Genomic DNA, 19,970 nt, shown 5'->3' on the forward strand with positions numbered 1-19,970 from the left:
ACTGAAGCTTAGCGTATGCTGTAGTGATTTGTAAAATGCGTAGATCAGCGATAGCACTGTATTGTGTGTAGATCCGAGTTGTGTGTGTAAGGAGCCAGTAAATCCAATCATCCAATCCAAACCCCGGCGATAGTCCCATATAAATCGTGACAATATAAATTTTATGCACAGAAGAGTACCCGGATTTGAGATTCTCATAGCGACAACTGTACAGGTTTTTCTATTTTCTGAGATGAGAAACCATCCATACTGTTGAATTACCAGAGCTGCTTGGCTTATTCTTCGTAGTTGAAGATGGAAACAATACGTTCCTTCGAAACATCGGTACATCTACGTACTACACATTGTCGCATCCTGGAAGATGTAATTCCACGTACCTGGGAGTGGTTGAGGAGCCGCCACTGAACGCGCTGTTGCCACGGGCATTACTCCGGCTCAAGACACGGTCGTAAAGGCTGCGACTGAACCCTGAAGTCACTTGTCCTGACTTGTCCTGGTCTGAGTCCTGAAGATGTAACTGTTTCTCCAACTGTTCCACTCCCCCTGCGCACACACGGATATAGAAACACGTATAGGCTGTGTGTTCTTTGCTCTTGCACGTACACGGAATTTACAGAGACAAATTGAGAGATGTCGAAGAAAAGTTGATAAACCACATAAACTCAGTTTCGAGAAAATAGAGAAGACATCTTGAATTAAGTATAATAAAGAGCAGTATCTTCTGCGATATAAGGTCATGTAGTCGGTTCAAAGTCAACCGACGTTTCGGAGGAATATATCGCCTCCGTGTTCAGGGTCGAATAAGTTTTAAGTTGGAGGTGCTATTTTTCTCCGAAATGTCGGTTTACTTTTAACGGACTACACGGCTGTGAGAACCTCAGATCTTAGTATGAGGATATGTGAAATATAAATCTGTGACATGAGACCCGGATCATAAGTATATATATTTTGGCTCATACGATGAGATTACTGTTATGTACAAGTAAATACAGACCAAGTCCCTTGGTATCCCAGTGTTAAACGGGAAAATGTCTGAAATGTAAGAACATTTACTTCCCATGGGATTTCATTATGATAATGTTTTTCTGTAATAGGATCGTACCTAGATTCTGTATGGGTGTGAAACTTGGTCTCCGACATTAAGGGAGGAACATAGACCGAGGGTGTTTGAGAACAGGGCGTTGAGGAGAATATTTTGACCGAAGAGAGATGAAGTGACAGGAGGTTGGAGAAAACTGCATAATGAGGAGCTTCATTACTTGTACTCTTCTCCAAGTATAATTAGAATGATCAAGTCAAGGAGATTGAGGTGGGCAGGTCATCTAGCACGAATGGGGGAGACGATGAATGCATATAGGATATTGGTGGGAAAGCCAGTAGGAAAGAGACCACAGGGAAGACCAAGGCGTAGGTGGGTGGACAATATTAGAATGGATCTTAGATATGATGGGATAGTATGGATTAGATAGAACTGGCTCAGGATAGGGACCAGTGGAGGGCTCTTGTGAATACGGTAATGAGCCTTCGGGTTCCATAAAATGTTGGGAAATTCTTGAGTAGCTGCAGAATTGGCGGCTCCTCCAGGAGGGCTCAGCTTCATGAGTAAGTAAGTAAATAAGTAAGGATCGTACCTAGTTTCTTGATCAAATTGATGAGCTCCTTGATCGCCTGTGGATCCTCTTCTGCATCCACCTCCTCCTCCCCCTCCTCGTCATATTCATCTTCATATTCCTCTTGCTCTGCTGCAGGCTGAGGTGCAGCTGTAGTTGTTGAGGTCGTTGTGGTGGCCGTGGAAGAGCCGATGCGTGTCGTGCGGCTGGTAGCAGCGGTGATCGGGGGGGCCTTGGTAGTACTGGAGCCTGTTTCCCCTGACTTCTTCTTGCACACGACATTACGGGCATAGTCACAAGAATCGGCTGCTTTATTGAAGAACAGGCCTGGCAATGTTTCAAGCAACAGAAATTGGTGAATTAAATAAACATTGAAGAAAGTCGTCTTCTGGGTTTAGGCGCCGTGTATTCTTCGTTTTGGCCGACGNGGAAGAAAAGTGACATTTAGGTGAGGCTATCACCATGTATGTGCGCTTGTACAAGAAGTAGGCCCCATTAAGAACATGTTTGTTCTATGGAATTATATATGCTATATATAAGGTCTGTCTCAAAGAATTTTATTTTGTGGGGAAATTAAGAGGAGACTGAATTCGGGTAAAATTTGCTACCATTCAGTCCAGAAACTTTTGTTTTCTTGTCTGCTGTCTAAAAACACACAAATTAGAACATAAAAACTATAATTTTGCCTGTGGTTTTGTATGGGTGTGACATTAAGGGAGGAACACAGACTGAGGATCAGGAAATCCAACTATCCAAAACCCCGTCTAATACTACGTGAAAATATTAGTGAGAACACGAATAATCAGAAGTGCCATATTTACCTGAAGGACAGGTGAACTGGTGGGCCACAATACCCAGGTTGGAGGGACCGCTGTCCAGGCACCAGAAGTACTTCTTACAATCGCGTGGGTGCGGAAAGAATCCCTCGTCCTTACACTTGAAATCTGCCAGGAAGTTAAACACATATTTCAGATTTACGAACTGTAGTGTTGTGGAATCAAACTGCTAAATTCACTGAAACAATCCGTTAGGAAGACAAAGAAAATTTAGAGGAACTTTACGGAAAGTTCGAGTTTCATGAAGACGTTGAATTTCTTGAGCACGCTATCAGCGTGTTAATAAATGCTCCGGTTTGTGGACTTAGAGCTTTAAGGCATTCTTGCTACTCATGTATGTTATGCTTTATCACTGAGAGGCTGCAGTGCCATAGCTCAGGCGGTTAACCCCCCGGCTTCCTATCTCAGCGGCTCGCATTCGATCCTAGACCAGGTAACTTGGAGTATGTGGTGGGCAAAGTGGCAGCGGGGCAGGTATTCTGTAATACTTCACTTTCCCCTGCCAATTCTCATTCCACCGAATGCTTCACATTCATCTATCATCCGTTACTGGCACAACAGACCTACCATGGCCGGCGTACCCAGTAAAATCTGTCTTACCTCCCCCCCCCCAAAAGACAATCATGGCTGAAGTGCGACAACTATTTAATTAATTAGCATATGAGCAGAAGATAGCCAATATCTTGAAATATTCAAGATTTTACTGAGGGATACCTGTTCGCAGCTCTGTATGTGGGAGAGTCAGTAAATAGGTCACAAACGGATATAAGACGTAAAACATGTGACATTTGACCCTGGGGGGGGGAACATTTACTTCTCGACATATCCTCCACCAGCATTGATACTCTTGTCTCATCGCTTTACCAGTGCGTCGAAACCGGCATCATAGAAATCTTTTGACTTCCTCACCTCCGTTTCAATTGCTTCGTCATCAGCGAAACTTCTGCTACCCAGATGTGGACCGCGTTACACGACATACACTTCTCTCCATAAACAGAAAACATTTCTTTGCACTGAGTCCTTCTGCCCACATAGAAACGCACAACAGAACGCTCCGATTCGGTAGTATACTTCTCAGGCACGGTCGCCATTCTGACTACTGAAACCAGCCTCTGAATATGCGCATGCGTGTATGCTTCTTAGACTGTCATGAAGATGGGCTGTGCTGCTACCTAGTGATACATATAGAAACCCTATTACGACCATTACAGCTCTTTTACTTCTGTTTGTGACCTGTTTACTGACTCTCCCTCGCCGGGGCACAGACACCCGTGTTCCCCCCCAAACCGAACTCCAATGCCAGCAATCCAAGAGGATGTGACCGTACCGCTGCCAGGATCGGGTGTAGTGGGGGGCTCTGGTGTTGTCTGCGGGTAGCTGTAAGCTGGGGTGGTGGTAGTTGTGCTGGCTCTGGACGTGGTACTGCGAGTGGGCTTGTCGTGTTGACGCCTGCTAGAGGGACGTTTCTTGTGGGTGTGGGGGCCACCCTGAGGACCCTGCCGTCCACTGCTGTTCCCCGAACTGCTGCTGTTACTGGACGGATGTTTCGGGCGCGTTTTGCTGTGGCCTCGCGTCGGCGCCACTGACACAACGTCGTTAGATGTCCTGACAACAACAGATTTGCATTTAGAATTAGGCTAATAAGAATTGCGGGTCCACTCAGCCTCGTGAGGATTCAGGAGCTGCTTGAATGGAAAAGTAGCGGTTCCGGTCTAGAAAACCGAGATTAACGGCCGTGGGGATTCGTTGCATTGACCACGCGACATACTCTATCCGCTTAAGTTGGCACTAACTTCACCGACAAACGGCGGTCGTCGCTCGGTCGGTATAGTTCACTTGCGGACTAAAGCCACGGAGTTTGTTTTGTCTTCTAAGAATTGCTCACAGTCCTCGATGCCCTTTGCAAATATGTATTTAGATATTAATTTTAATTATTCGTTAATACCAATCAGAAGCCGGGATAGCGCAGTCGGTATAGCAAGTGGCTACGGGCTGGACAACAGAGGGGTCGGAGTTCAAGTCCAGGCAGTGTTAAGAATTTTCTCTTCTCCAAGTCGTCAAGACTGGTTCTGGGGCCCACTCAGCCGCCTATCCAGTCTGTACCGGGGGGGTAAAATGGCCCGGTCGTGAAGATAATCACTCACCTCCAACTAGTGCCGTAGTCAAGAAAACATGGATCTATACATCCACTCCCCCATACGCCTTCATGGCTTAGTGCTTAATTAGTTAAAGCATAGGGACTTCAGTTTTTTTTATCATTAATGCTGATCGCATCACACGGCCGGGTTTAAGGTGGACGGCCTTGGGCCACTCGGACTGTGGAATAAGAGGTTCGAAACACGAAAGTGATTCATGTGTACGTTTGTATCTCTGTATGCAGGCCAACAGGGCTTATGACGGATCATTTCCCTGGATGAGTAGTCATACCAAACGTAGGAAGGACTTGGTAAGATTTGAAGCTTTCACGGCGAATAGACGCCCTCAGGTCTTCTTGGGTGATGAGCCATTTTCGCAGGAAGAACCACAGATTGGCGGATAAGTACAAACATGAGCGACATGAGGTCATTCACATTGACCCTGATGATGGAAACCGAGCAGATCATCGAAACGTTTGATTTCAGTTCAGCATTGATACGGCTGGTAAGCCCTAGAAGATTTTAGCAAATTGAAAGCATTTGTTTTTAATTTATTTTATAATTTTGAATTAGATCAGTTCTTAAGTTGAAGAGAAGGATAATTGAGTTGCTTTATCTTTTCATTTTAAATTTATGGGGGCTCACGGTAGCGTAGTTGGTTAAGGCACTATGCTACAATTCGGAAAATCGCAGGTTCGAGTCCCGATGAAGTGATTTTTTTTCCCCCCCAATTTATCTAATCCTTCCAGCCGTAGTATGGCCCTGGGCTCGAATCAGCCTCTAACAGAAATGAGTACCAAGAATCTTCCTGGGGGGTAAAGGGCGGCCGGCGCGTAAGACTGACACACTTATCGTCATTTGTGAGCCGATTGTGTAGAGAAAATGTGGGCCCACCACGGCCTGTTACAGGGATACCTTTAATTTTACGTTTACATGATAAATTTACAGATATTACTAAAAGCATTTAGTGTAAATATTTTGACCAATCTGAATCATTCCGGTCAGGACAGACAGACAGACATATATGCTGGAGACTAGAAATATTTTGCGAAGGCGCCTCAACATGGCCCACATCCAGCAGGAGTACTCACCCCGAGCTCGCCAGCAGAGCGTCTTTGCCCGCTTCTATCAGTGGGTACGGGCGCCCATGACATTTCCCACGGAAATCGTCATTATCGATAGACCAAAACATGATGCCACCCAGTCCGTTCTCACTCACGTACTGCGACTGTGAACAATACCAACATCACAACATGAAAATCTGCACAAAGCGCTTTGTTCCTTGATAGTAGGGCTATATTCTGGCCTTCTGATGTGGAGGCGGCTTAGAATACCTCCACCGTTGCTTCCTTTTTCATCAAGTAAACCTCCGAAACACCATATACTCAAGGAATGTTTATAATATTTGAATTACGGTCTACTCAGAATATGAGAATGCATAACACAGATAAGAAATTCAAACAATTCAACGGTAGTCACCATTTGGAAGACCTAAGTGCAGTTGGAAAGATTATATTAAATTGAATCTTAAGGAATTATGTTATAAGATTGGATAAAACTGGCTCAGTATAGAGTCCAGTAGCGGACTAGTGAACACAGAAATTAACTTTAAGGTTCCAAAAAAGACTCCTAAATTTTTTGACCAGGGAGCAATTATTTCTAAAGAAGGCCGCGCCATAGCTCAAGCGGTTAGTCGCTTGTTTCCCACCGCGGCGGCCCGGGTTCGATCCCGGGTCTGGTCACGTGGGATTTGTGGTGGAAAAACTGGCGCTGGGGCAGGTTTTCTCCGAGTACTTCGGTTTCCCCTGCCAATCCTCATTCCACCAATTGCTCAACAAGCACCCTCACCTATCATCTGGGGCTGGTACAATAGGCCAGTAGTGGTCGCAGTACAAGGGACTTAGTCCCCCCCACTGGCAATAAAAAAAATGTTTCTGAAGAAAGACACTGGAACATCGAGTTTGTGTAATGAGGAGAGATATGCAGTGAGCCTATATGCAGCAACGCGCATGCGTGAGGAATGATACTTCCAGCAGTACAAGACGTGATGGATGTGGATCTCAAGTTTCCGTGTGGTATGAAAGCCTTACTTTGAGCTTGACGATGTCAATATCGTCGTAGCCAACCCATTGGTTGCCCTTGTAAGCGTAAGGTCCCATGGCGTTGCGGTTAGGGTGCTCCACCTTCCAGCCATCTGACTGCAGGTTCTCGCAGATCTGCAGAGAGAACAAAGGTTACAACTAAACAGTGCAGATTTAAGCAAGCTCTTTCTGCAGAAGTTCTACACGCTGTACTTAGGGCTAGATTAATTTTTCTCTTATAATAAACAAACGTTATATTAATATGGAAGTGATACCCCCCGCGTGGAGGCGGGGTCGAATACCTCCACCGTGACCCTGCGAGCCGTAGGAGGCGACGAAAAGGAAAGTCTCAAATCTGAGACAGTAAAATATGGTCGCGAGTCCCAAGGACTCGGATCCGAGGACTGCGCTGGTGAGCACCAGAAGCATATACAAAAGACAGATCCGTCCTCTCGTCAGAGAGGGCGCCCCACAAAAAGAAGACCATAAGTGTCTAACGGTAATAATTAATATCTGATCGTGGGCCCCGGATGGAGCTCGACACCAAGACTTACTGACTGACTGGACGTCAGTCGCAAAGAATCTTCTCCGGATATCAGCCGTGTCACTGTTTTAACTCAGGATATCCGGGTCCACCTTGGTAATGGAGACCGAGGAAATCTCTGAAAACGTTGCTCTTAACTCAATATGTTTACTGAGCCGTTGCCCACCAGTGGACGTCTCCTCTGCTCTGGCTTCACTGTCAGACCGTCAGACGCCATGTCATAGTATGTTAGAAATTTCTTTATTATTTGCTGCATTTATAAGAATTGTTCCAACTGAGATCCTTTAAGTTCAATGCACAACTCAGAATTCAGTGATTCGTTCTACAAATTGACTGGCCCGGTTTAAACCTGAACATTCCCGTTAATACGAGAACATGTTTTAGATTAACTGACTTTTGGGCCACTCTGTTTATTTATAACATGTCACCCTACAAATGTCACATCTAAAGTTTATATTTGTAATAATTTCCAAGTTATCTGACCAAATGAATGGACATACCTCGTAATACGCGAGATATCCCTTCTCCCTCGTGGCGTCACCCTGTTCCCCGGGGCCATCAGCAGGAGAACCGATCTCTGTGGCGAGCGGGTTGTAGAGCGTGTAGGAGCGCCCGTATGTTGGTATTCCAAGCACCAACTTGTCTCTGTCAGCACCCAGTTTCACGTAGTGGTTTATTGTGTAGTCCTGTATACATAAATGTTCTTCGTTAATTGGTTCAGAAGTCAACTCTGTGGAAATACAATTATAAATAAAACAAATGTACGTGTATGATTAACAGGAAGTTCTGCAAAGAGCTGGTGACTCTTGGATCAAGGCCTCGAGTGTTAGTTTAGTTTCTTGGTGTGGGGGTGGGACTAAGTCCATTTGGTACTTCGGCCATTAGTCGGCCTATTGTATCAGCCCCGGATGATAGATTAGTCTGGGACATTTGGTGGAATAAAAATTAGCAAGGGAAGCCGAAGTACTGTGAGAAAACCTCCCCCAGTGACACATCGTCCACCATAAATCCCACATGACTTGACCTGGGATCTAGCCTGAGACGCCGCCGAGGGAAACCGGCGACAGTCACGATTAAATGTGCGAAATTATTTCATCTTTTGCAGCAGCATTTACCGAAAACAACTATATTAAACCTTGCTGAAGTACTAGCGGGCACGTTGTTGGTTGAGGCACTATGCTACAAGCCGGAAGGCCGCAGGTTCCATTCCCGGTGAAGTCATTGGGTTTTTCAATTGACCTAATCCTTCCAGCCGGATTTTTACCCTGGGGTCGGCTCAGTCTCTAACAGAAATGCGTACCAGGAATCTTCCTGGGTGTGAGGGGCGCCTGGCGATAAGGCTGACAGGCTCACCGTCATCTGTGAGACGATTGCATAGAAAATGTGGGAGCCTTGACGTCTCAAACCCTATGAGCTTCCACGGTCTGTTACAGGGATAGTTTTTACTGAATTACTAACCCCGCCAGAACTCTGAGTGGTTTCAACCATATTTTAAATTATTCTTGAAACCCCGGCTGCAACTCATAAAGTACTTTGCGAGTCCCTTGAGGGTCGCGATCCACAAAATGAGAAATCATACTGTATACTGTAAATGGGGCAGAGAAGTAGGCTGGCCCAGGGAGCACGTCGTCACTTGGGGCTCCGTCTGTTGGGACCGAACAGATTAATGACGTTTTGTGTACTCACGATGCTAAGCTGGGCATCGAAGTTGTACTCAGAGTCCTCTTCCAGCGGGTAGAGCGGTGAGTGGTGATTAACGGCGGGCTCGAAAGCAGAGTGGTAGTCGTAACTTAGGATGTTCATGAAGTCCAAGTACCTGGAATCATTACATAGGGGCTGTTTCTGTATCATTTCTAACCTGATGATGGAGGCAACAAGTTTCTCCGAAACGCTGAAACTCATAATTCAGACTACCACTATTTAAATTTTCACTTCAGTTCGAACCTCGCAATCTCATAAATTTCTTGATTTGTTGTGGTATTGTTTCCATAACCAGCTGAAAATAAAACACTGACGCATATGACCATTGTTACGCAACGGCTCGGTAAACACATTCTCGGTGTTACGCTTTCAACAATAGGACATCCATTGCTAGGTAACGAACAAATAAACACGCATTCTTGATAACAGAAAATGTGGTACTTTCCGTGGGGCTGTGCAGAGGAATTACAAGAGTGCACAAAAACATATACAGAGGGGTTGAACGGAGTACAACGGAGAACGAGAACTAGAATAGATCGTGTCCTGGTGATTTGTGAAGTGGGTAGATTAGTGATAGCGCTATAATTGATTGTGATTGAGAGAGATTGTAAACACATTTGTTAACAAATCCAATCATCCAATCCTGAACCCGCTATTATTAGTCACGAATCCATAAATTCTTGAAAATATGTAAAATCATAATGTTGAATTCAGATTTTTGTCTTGTGGGTTGTAACACCGTTTAGTTTTGTATAAATACCAAAGTTTCCAAAGAATATGCTCCATTTTCATGGTCGACTCTGAAACTGAAGAAAAAATTTCTCTTCGAAACGATGTTATCCCATACAAAACTACAAGAGTGTCACTCACTCACTCACTCACCCACTCACTCACCCACTTACTCGCTCATTCATGGAGCTGAGTCCTTCTTGAGAAGCCGCCAGTTGCGCAGCTACTCAAGAATCTCCAGCATTTTATGGAACCCGAAGATTCATTACCGTGTTCACAAGAGCCCTCCACTGGTCCCTATCCTGAGCCAGATGAATCCAGTTCATACCATCCCATCCTAGAGTGTCAGAATCCATAAAACCATAGTCTGAACTTTGTGCTGTTTTATACATGTATGACATTTCTTTTATCCTAGGAAAATAATTGATAAGTTCTAAGAAACGTTCCAAGGAGAATATCTAGAAATAACACAATGTAAGTAAAAATTAAGATTAGGTAACGAGAAACTCCATCTTTTGTAAAGTTACCTGTTCAGCTTCGGAATGTCATAGCCTTTGTCAATGTATTCGATGCCCGCGGGCACTGCCATTGTGAGAAGAAGTCGAGGTCTTCCTGTCTTTGCGGATTCACGGTCAAATTCTGCACGCAGTTCCTGAAGAGGAACATGACGCTAATGCACTCAGATACATGACAATAGAACTTCATTATACACACCTCAGGGTCAGTTTTTTTTTCATTTATCAAAGCTTTTATAACTTCACAGGGCATATACACCGGGAGTCGGTATAGCGACTGGCTGGACGGCCGAGGAGTCAGAGTACGAGTCCCGGTAGGGTCAAGAATTTTCTCTTCTCCACGTCCAGAACGGCTTTAAGGTCCACCTACCCTCCTATCTAATGGGTACCGGGGGCTCTTTCCCCGGGTGTAAAGCGGCCGGGGCGTGAAGCTGACCACTCACCTCCAACTAGTGCCGAAGTCAAGAAAATGTGGATCTACTTCCCCATACGCCTTCAAGACGTAGTTGTTAATTAGTTAAGCACAGGGACTTTACCCTTTACCTTTTATAGGATTTTAGATGAGAGGGTTATGTCGAATCTTGAATTGAATGATTGTTGATAAAAGATGCCACGGCCTATTTTAACCCCAAAAGTGTCAGATATCGAGATATTTATGTAACACACCAAGAACTTCCTCCCAGTCTGGACGTGCTCAGTTAAGTACCTGCACGAGAAGCGCGTAGTTCTCTCTGTCCCGCGGTTTGCCGCCGTCCCTGAAGGCCGGATATTCCCAGTCGAGGTCCAGTCCGTCGAAATGGTTCTGCCTCAAGAAGCGCACCACGTTGTGCACCAACTCGGATCGCCTCTCCTCGTCCGCCACGAGCGGGGAGAAGCGAGTGGAACCCTCGTTCCAGCCGCCAATTGCAAGCATCGTCTTCAACTGCTTGTTGTACGTTTTGAGGCCCGTGAACTTGGCATACCCACCTGCGCGAACACACAGTTACAGTTCCACCTCAAAAGTTCGTCAGAAACGTCCATAACCGTCGCATTAAAGCAGTTAAATCCACGTCTGACTTGACTTTCTAACATCGGTGACTGTCTTGTGATAATCTGGTAGACGTCCACCGACGTTTCGGAGCAAAATGTTTCCGCTGCCTACGAAACATCGGTAAATACCTACGAGATTAAATGGCGTCACATCGCAGAAGACAATAATCTTCATAGTCACAGCCGTTAAAACCTGAAATCTCACAAACCTTGGCCTAATAGTTGCTCAGCTACTCAATAATTTTCCTGACTCACTCTTCCTGCCTCTCTTAACTCATGCCTTAGTCTGACACGCAGAGACAATTCTTATTAGTAATAGACGATTCGATCCATCGACATTTGCACAATATGTACAGATACCCAAACGATTATCATTCTTCGATCAATCGACGATTGCCAATGCGCGCACACTTACCATGTTTACAAGCTCAGACATTTGAGTCAGCCATCTTGTCAATGTCGTAGACTTATCAATTTTCAGTGTTCTTTCATCACATTTTGTAACTTTTTGAATACAATTAGTGAAATTATGGGTCCTATAATGAAAATCGAAGCAGATGTTAAGTTCGTTAACGGACGATCCGCTAACCGAGGACATTTCGTGGAAACAATTAAGACCAATTAATGGGGGTAGACACGTTTAGGATCTGAAGGCTCTAAGTGCGAAGTAGTGGCATTGGCTTGAGGTACCTTGCTCGATGTCTTGATACTTGTCGTAGGGTCGAAGGCTGTTCTCCCTTGTAAGACCTCCAAACGCGTAGATGAGATGTGTACAGAGATAGGGGTTGATGTTCTGTGGGGAGAACTTCGCGGTGCCAGGCCGGTACACCGACCAGTTAGTATAGTAGCATACCACACGTTTTTGGGGCCCTGAGCCCGACTCACGGCGGGTCACATTGTCTGTAACAAGAGGAAAAATATATTATCAATTCGCCTACATAAAGAAGAAATCATGTCATATAGCTTCGTTCACATGGCAAGGCGAATAATAATTATACATGATTAATTATGCAAGTAACAGTATATTTTATTAAATATATAATTAATACCATAAAAGAACAAATACAAGGTGACGACTAATATAAGAGAACCTCATATTTTTCCAATGGTTAAAAGGGTAAAGCTATCCCTGTAACAGGCGGTAGAGGCCCATAGGCTATGAGACATTGAGGCTCCCATATTTGCTAGACAATCGGCTCATAGGTGACGGTGAGGTTGTCAGTCTTACGCGCCGGCCGCGCTTTACCCCCAGGAAGATTCCTGGTACTCATTTGTGTTAGAGGCTGAGACGACCTCAGGGCCATAGTGCGGCTGACAGGATTAGATCAATTGAAAAATCCAGTGAATTCATAGGGAATTTAACCCGCGACTTTCTGGCTTGAGGCTTGGTTGCCTCAACCAACTACGCTACCGCGTGCCTCTGCAGAACGACAAGACAAGTTTAGTTACAGTCAACAGGTGCATTTTCCTGCCTAATTCTACAGACGTCACATCGCTGCTTCAACGATAACAAGCCAAAGTTGAGCTCTACCACGCGGTTCTGAGAGGCTGTGATAGGATAATACTGTATGGGTGTTCCCCTCCTCAGGCTCCATGGTCACCTTGTAATGGATACAGGAATCATGACAGCAGCTTGAACCAGGGATAGCCAGTATAGCGCTGCCGTCTTAGATGCGCTAACACGTCTGTCCAAGTCAGAATTATCTGAAGACAGACCAGTTACGTAAGACTGCCGGAAAGACTACACAAAATTTTTTATTTAAAATGCCTTGCCCATTTATTATGATAAATCTTATTCTATTAACCGGACTCGAAACATTCGTTTGATAGGCAATACTCACTGTCAGAAATACGAGAGTTAAGTCCGTAAAAAGGATCATGCCATGACTCAGTGGGTTAGTCGCCGGCTTCCCTCCGCTGCGGTAAGGTCATGTGCGATTTGTAGTGGACAAAGTGGCACTGGGGTAGGTTTCCTCCGAGTGCTTCGGTTTCCCCTGCCAATTCTCTTTCCACCATCATCTATCATCCGGGGCTGGTACAATAGACCAATTAGTGGTCGACGTACCAAGTGGACTCAATCTTCTTTTTATTGCTAGTGGGGTGGGACTAAGTCCCTTGTACTGCGGCCACTTCTGGCCTATTGTACCAGCCCCAGATGATAGGTGAGGGTGATTGTGGAGCAATTGGTGGAATGAAGATTGGCAGGGGAAACCAAAGTACTCGGAGAAAACCTNCATTTATCTCCGAAAATAAGGACTACCTCTGTCGTCTGGGTCCAACTAAGCAGGTATTCTACCTGAGGACGGAGTCCAATCTCAAATACATATTTTAAAATATATGTATATGTATATTTTAAAATAAAAATAGGATAGATAATGCCCTAAAAGTCAATAATATTATCATTATTCGTACTTTGGTTGAAAGAACTGATAAAAGCCACGGAAAGTGTCAGTCAGAATACCAATATTTGGGGGCTGGGTTTTGAACCCGGTCCTCCCACATACTAATTAAATCTGTTAACCATCCAACTCGTCGATCTTTTCTATGTCACGTGTACCGCAAGAGCGGTGTGTGTTGCTCGAGGACCCGCAGACTTGCAAAGCATCGGGCAGTAGCTTGGCAGGGACATCATTGTTCGAAGAATATGTCCTAGACCCTAATAGCCACAGCGAGAAGACGATACTGGCCACACTTTCTTCACGATCCACGGCGGCGTGAAGCTGAAGACTCTGTCAGTACAGCTGACAGTTGGAGTCAAGGTCGACAGGCGGTTCCGCCTTGCACGAAACTTTCTCCAGCGGAGCTATAAAACACTTTCGGTGTCTTTAGCCGTAAGTAAGCACAGTCGGGGGGAGGGAGAGTCACGATAGCTCAGTCGGTATAGCCGCGGGCTACAGGCTAGACGGCCGGGGTTCGATTCCTGACAGGGGGAAGAGATTTGACTCCACTCCACAGCGTCACACCATTTCTGGGGACCACCTAGCCTCCTATACAATGGATCCCGGAGGCTTTTTCCCCGGGGGTAAAACGGCTGGGGTGTGATACTGACAACTCACCTACATCTAGTAGGTCAAGAACGGCGGAGCTATATCCCCACTCGCCCATATGTCTTCATCGTGTGGTGGTGCTTAATTAATTAAGCACGGGGACAACTTTTTTTTTCTCGCTGGCTCTACAGCCCCCTTGTGACTTGGCCTCTGATTTTCAGTTTCATGATCATTTTACAGATGGTAGGACTCCTAGGACGGGTGATCAGCCCGTCGCAAGGCCGCTACCTAAACAAAGGACAACACAGACAGAATAAACGCATACACATACCAAACATTATGGCCTTGTGTGGGATTTGAACCCATGACCCTCGGCCTCGGAGCGAACGAAGACAGTAGATGTCTCAGACCGCTCGGCTACCGTGACCGGCGGGCAACTTTACCTTTAACTTATATACCACTAAACATTTTGTATAGGCATGAGGTTTGTTGTTGCCATTACGCAATTTCGGGTTGTCATAGCAACGAATTGTCGAGCGTTAGCACGTTGCATGAACTTAAGAGGTCACGAACTATGGGGCAGCCTTTTGAAGAGCTATATCTTCTGGTATGTAACGCCGTGTAGTCCGTTGAAAGTCAGCCGACGTTTCGGAGGTACATGTCTATATCTTCGGGGCCGAAGAATAAGCCAATCAAGAGACCAAAATCTGCATGTTCCTCGGAAACGTCGTTCTGACTTTCATCTGACTACACAGCGTTATATTGCAGAACATAGGATTGTTCATAACCACCGTTTGAGAACCTCATGTCCTGCTAGCAGTCTTTTGTTTCACTGTATCGTATCTACACAGAGGTACGTGAAATTGCCTCCTATTATTTACTTTAGTCAGTGAAAGGTAAAAAAAAAAAGGTAAAGCAATCCCTGTAACAGGCCGTGAAGGCCCATAAGGTTGTGAGACATCGAGGTTCTCACATTTCCTCTAGACAGTCGGCTCACAGATGGCGGTAAGTTTGTCGGCCTTACGCGCCCGCCGTCCTTTACCCCCAGGAAGGTACTCATTTCTGTTAAGAGGTTGAGTAGACCTCGGGGCCATATTGCGGTTCGATGGATTAAGTAAATTGAAAAAAATTCACCACATTGGGAATGGAACCCGCGATCATCCGGCTTGTAGCTTAGTGCCTCAAGCTACAACCCTACCGCATGCCTCATTATTTTAGTTAATTAATTAGAATCTATCAGATGTCAATGAGCAGACATCTCGCATTCAAGGGGCATATAATAATCCTTATCCCATCAAGGGAGAATGCCTGATATGAGGGAATTTTTGTGCGATTAAATTCCCTTACACTCTGATCGTTGAAGTGGATATTAACATCACTGAGAAACAAATTCTATCTTACTAAGAAACAGCACAGAGCTACGAACATTTCTGCACTGAAAGTACAGTTGATTGTAGTACATAGCGGCTATGTTGAAAGTGTGCAAATTGATATTCTGCCAACGTAAGGAAAACAAATGTCTCTCCTTGCAGTACCGAACTCCTGTGATTAATGCAACTCAGGAACACAAAGCCTTATTCGGGCTGCAAGCTCAATAAGTTAAGAGCAGCTATCAATAAATATAAAAGTATTAATTGTTTCCTTCTAGTATATTCTCTTTTTTATATGCCATTTTCTTTCTTTGGGCTTTATCTGTTTCTTCCTTCCTGCTCAAGCTTCTTCCTCTAACTTTGGCGATACTTTTTAGTTAAAATCAGACAAAAATAACGGACACTTAACACGGAGATTTACACGTGTTTCTGCACACATCTCGAAGTAAAGTGTTGCATGTTTATCGAAGACAAAAATATTTCGAACAAAATGTCTACAGAAAATTGAAACATACTTTTCCCTTAAGTCATACATTTTTCAAGAAGATCATACAAAAGGGAGAAAACACGGCAGAAGTGTTACAGTTTACGTACACTTCCTAACTATTTAATTTCTCTTGTTTTCGATCCTGCTTTAGTTTCTTCCTTTATTCTAGACTATTTCCTGTCTCTCTTAATTCTTTCATGCATGGTATTTTTAATGCCACGTTTTTGTTTAACATATTTCAAATGACCGAAAAATAAGACAAGAGATGAAAAATTAACACAAAATTCGAGGTCAGCTTAAGACGATAGGAAATAACGTCTTGTAGAACAAAATGTTATTAACAAATCATAAATATCCTTCACTAAGGGTCAATCCACAAAAGTGAGGTGTGTCTTTTGCAGTCAAACTAAAATAATAAATTGCATGATATAGTTTGTTATTAATATTATTATTTTTTTTTGCTGCAAATGGGATTTTATCCGGTGACAGTGGTACTACAATAAGACACAAAACACAAAATAATATACCACGCTCAAACAAAACACAGCATACAAAACTACACAAACAATAAAGGACACACTACACACAATAAATACAACACAAATACAATTACAACTACAACAAATACAATTACATCTACAATTATATAAATTAGACTACAGTTATGTAATAACTTTAAATTTAAGTTTTAAAGGTTTTTATATTTTCTCTCAACTTTTATGTAATTAATTACACCTCTATATCAATTCATTTCTCCCTCCACAATCCGAATAAAGTAATGTAATACATGAATATGCGCGACCATAGTTAAAAGATAATTAGTAGAAAGCTTGCAAGACAAAATCTTATGCTTATGACTATTCTGACGCTACAGTTACACTAGTCCTGATTATTATGGTTTACAATTTATTTAACGACACTCTCACTAGCTCAGATTAGATTGATTAGTGAAGAATAAACGGGGAAGGCTGTGGAACTCGTCATGACTTAACTTCACAGTCTGTCCCAACATGCAAGTGGGGGGAATGAGAAGAACCGCAGAAAACCTGAGTCATGATAGCCTATCTCCGTATCAACATTCGAACCCGGGACCTTCCGAGTACGAAGCGGAATTGTTACCCACCCATCCGTGGGGATCAGAAGTACCACTTAGAGCAGACTGCGCGGGATCATGACCTTATTCTGGGTATTCATGCGCTTTCATTCTTCCAGCAATTACGAATTCTGTAACCTGATTGTGCCGTAACTTCGAGTGCACATAGGGAGACGGTACGTGCTAAATAAACGCGCAGGAAGTGCAGTGGTTGATGCTTTGTGTGGGAGTGTGCAAATGAATTTACCGGTTTTTGCACACGCATCCTGCATGTCCGAGCCACTCACCTATCAAGAAACAAAGAAGTTATTCTTCCCTTTGTGAACTATCAGGAAACAGCCAAAGCATGTCGACCAAGGACCCAATTTTTGAGCATCAGACAAGGCTACAGAGGCTGAGTTGACTTTCCACTGATATACAGGACTGTTTACTTCCCAAAGTAACTTGTAGTCTGGGCCGCACCGAAGCTCAAGCGGTTAGTCGCTGGCTTCCCACCGAGTCTGGTGAAATGGGATTTCTGGTGGACAAAGTGGCGCTGGGGCAGGTTTCCTCCGATACTTCGGTTTCCCCTGCCAATCTTCATTCCACCAATTGCTCCACAATCACCTTCGCCTATCATCTGGGGCTGGTACAAGAGGCCAGAAGTTGCCGCAGTACAAGGGACTTAGTCCCACCCCGCTAGCAATAAAAAATTGTAGACTGATACATTAGCCTGTATAAAAATATATTGATACTTATTTCGGAGCCAAGTCGTTTAGCAATTCCCTACGATCCTGAAGATGGAGACATTACGCTCCTCCGCAATGTTGATATGACTACCGGACTACGTGCATCATATCGCAGAATATAATAATATTCATTGACCGCCTCTGTGGTCTAGTGCTCACAGTTCCTGGCTACAGATCTNCTGGAAGGGGTTCCACTCAGCCTCGTGAAGATAACTGGGGAGCTATTTCAAGGAAATAGCGGCTCCGGTCTAGATAACCGAGATTAACCGCCGTGGGGATTCGTTGTGTTGACCACGTGACACGTCATCTAAAGTTAGCACTAACTTCGCCGACAAGCGGCGGACGCTCGGTCGGTATAGTTCGCTTGCGGGACTACAGGCCACGGAGTAATATTCATTGTCATCGCTGTGAGAATTTCTAATCCAACAAATCCTAACAAATTCCCAAAGATACTTCCGACATTTGCAGAATTTTATATTTACTTACTCTACAGGCGGTTACGCCGGCAAAATGTACTCAGTTTTGTCTTAGTTGAAATGTGAGGAAGGAAGAAAGTTAAAAACGAAAAAAGAATGTTCTGAGAAGACACGGACCGCGTAGAAAACGATCAAATTAGGGGCGATAGACAAGCAGACGCATAGACAGATAAGGACCGTATAGAAAACGAAAAAGGCAACATACCCAGCATATTCTTCTGGAATGTTATTGTCCACAAACCAGACTACACAGAAGACTAAGATGTGGACAGATGTAGCTAATGAATGATTAACAAGCTTGGTACAGTGGACTCACATTCTTGACGCCAGTCACTGCAGTTATACTTACATAACAACATCTAGTGTCTGCTTTCTTTCCATTCCTGTTTATGGTAGTGACATGTTGTTATTTAAGCCCTCTGTCGTCATCAGCTGAAACTGTCGCGAGAAAGGAAACCACTTCAGGACCGACAGAACCTCAAGTGGATCGGTTCCTGTCTGCTGTGACACGTTGCGTAACATAAGATTTCGGTGTGGCAAGCGGCAGGAGAAGCAAGTTGCTTCTGCAAATTGATTTGATGTTCGAGAAAGGTCTAGACAGGCGACCTCTTGGAGAAAAGAACCGTGATGACGAAGTGTTTTTTCTCTTTGGCTTACTTTACGGCGCGGTCAGTATCTCACATACCATCAAATGGTAAGATGGTAGGTAAAGGATTTGGAAGTAAACAGCCGTGACCATCTTGGAAATTGCTTGGAGGAACTGAAGAAAACCAGAGAAATTCTCAGTGAAGCTAGCTGGTTTCCCGGCACAGATACGAACACAGCACTATCCGATTGCAAGTTTATAACAGGGGCACGCGGTAGTGTAGTTGGTTGTGGCATTATGCTAGAAGCCGCTAGGTAACGGGGTCGAGTCACGATGATGTTACTACATTTTTCAGATGACCAAATTCTTCGAGTCTCATTATGGCCTTGGGGTCGACTCAGTCTCTAACAGAAATGAGTAGCAGGAATATTCCTGGGGGTAAAGGGCGGCCGGCGCGTAAGGCTGACAACCTCAACGCCATCTGAGAGCCGATTGTCTAGAGAATGCGGCAGCCTCGACGTCTCACAGTCCTATGGGCCTCCATGATCTGTTACAGGCATAGATTTTCCTTTTATTATACTGCTGCAAATATCTTCTCTCTTATGACAAATGTGCAGATCTACAGGGGAAGAAACGAAGAAACAAGAGAAGATGGAATACAGAAAGAGAGGAAATGTACCAAATAAGCAGCCATATGTAAAGCAGAGCAGGATCTTGGTGGGGAAACCTCATGGAAATCGGACACTTTAAAGACGGAGGACGTCGGAGGATAACATTAAGATTAAAATTACCGTATGTTTATGTATCGCTGTGTAGTATTGTAATATTTCAGAGGAACCTTCTGCCTCCATCCGACAAGTACTTCTGGAAAGTTAGTACTTGTCTACGAAACTGGTAAGGTAAAGGTAAAGCTGTCCCTGTAACAGACCGTGAAGGCCCATAGGGTTGTGAGACGTCGAGGCTCCCACATTTTCTAGACATTCGGCCCACAGATGGCTGTGAGTTTGCCAGCCTTACGCGCCGGCCGCCCTTAACTCCCAGGAAGATTCCTGGTACTCATTTC

General features: G+C 44.4%; 1 protein-coding gene across 2 annotated transcripts in view; it reads right to left on the minus strand.

Annotated features, from left to right (window-relative positions):
• LOC111870122 (mucin-12) overlaps positions 1–19,970 on the minus strand; it is a 90,503-nt gene that overhangs the window by 13,782 nt on the left and 56,751 nt on the right. For both annotated transcript variants that reach the window (XM_023862148.2, XM_023862149.2), the window contains exons 3-13: positions 11,871–12,080; positions 10,858–11,117; positions 10,164–10,288; positions 8,893–9,022; positions 7,707–7,892; positions 6,672–6,797; positions 5,673–5,809; positions 3,774–4,051; positions 2,432–2,554; positions 1,632–1,937; positions 378–543 (exon numbers count right to left, since the gene is read on the minus strand). In XM_023862148.2, coding sequence (XP_023717916.1) covers positions 378–543; positions 1,632–1,937; positions 2,432–2,554; positions 3,774–4,051; positions 5,673–5,809; positions 6,672–6,797; positions 7,707–7,892; positions 8,893–9,022; positions 10,164–10,288; positions 10,858–11,117; positions 11,871–12,080 — 2,047 coding nt within the window. The remainder of the gene's footprint in view (positions 1–377; positions 544–1,631; positions 1,938–2,431; positions 2,555–3,773; positions 4,052–5,672; positions 5,810–6,671; positions 6,798–7,706; positions 7,893–8,892; positions 9,023–10,163; positions 10,289–10,857; positions 11,118–11,870; positions 12,081–19,970) is intronic.

Source organism: Cryptotermes secundus, unplaced genomic scaffold, assembly GCF_002891405.2.
Source record: "Cryptotermes secundus unplaced genomic scaffold, Csec_1.0 scaffold594, whole genome shotgun sequence".
Taxonomy (NCBI): domain Eukaryota; kingdom Metazoa; phylum Arthropoda; class Insecta; order Blattodea; family Kalotermitidae; genus Cryptotermes; species Cryptotermes secundus.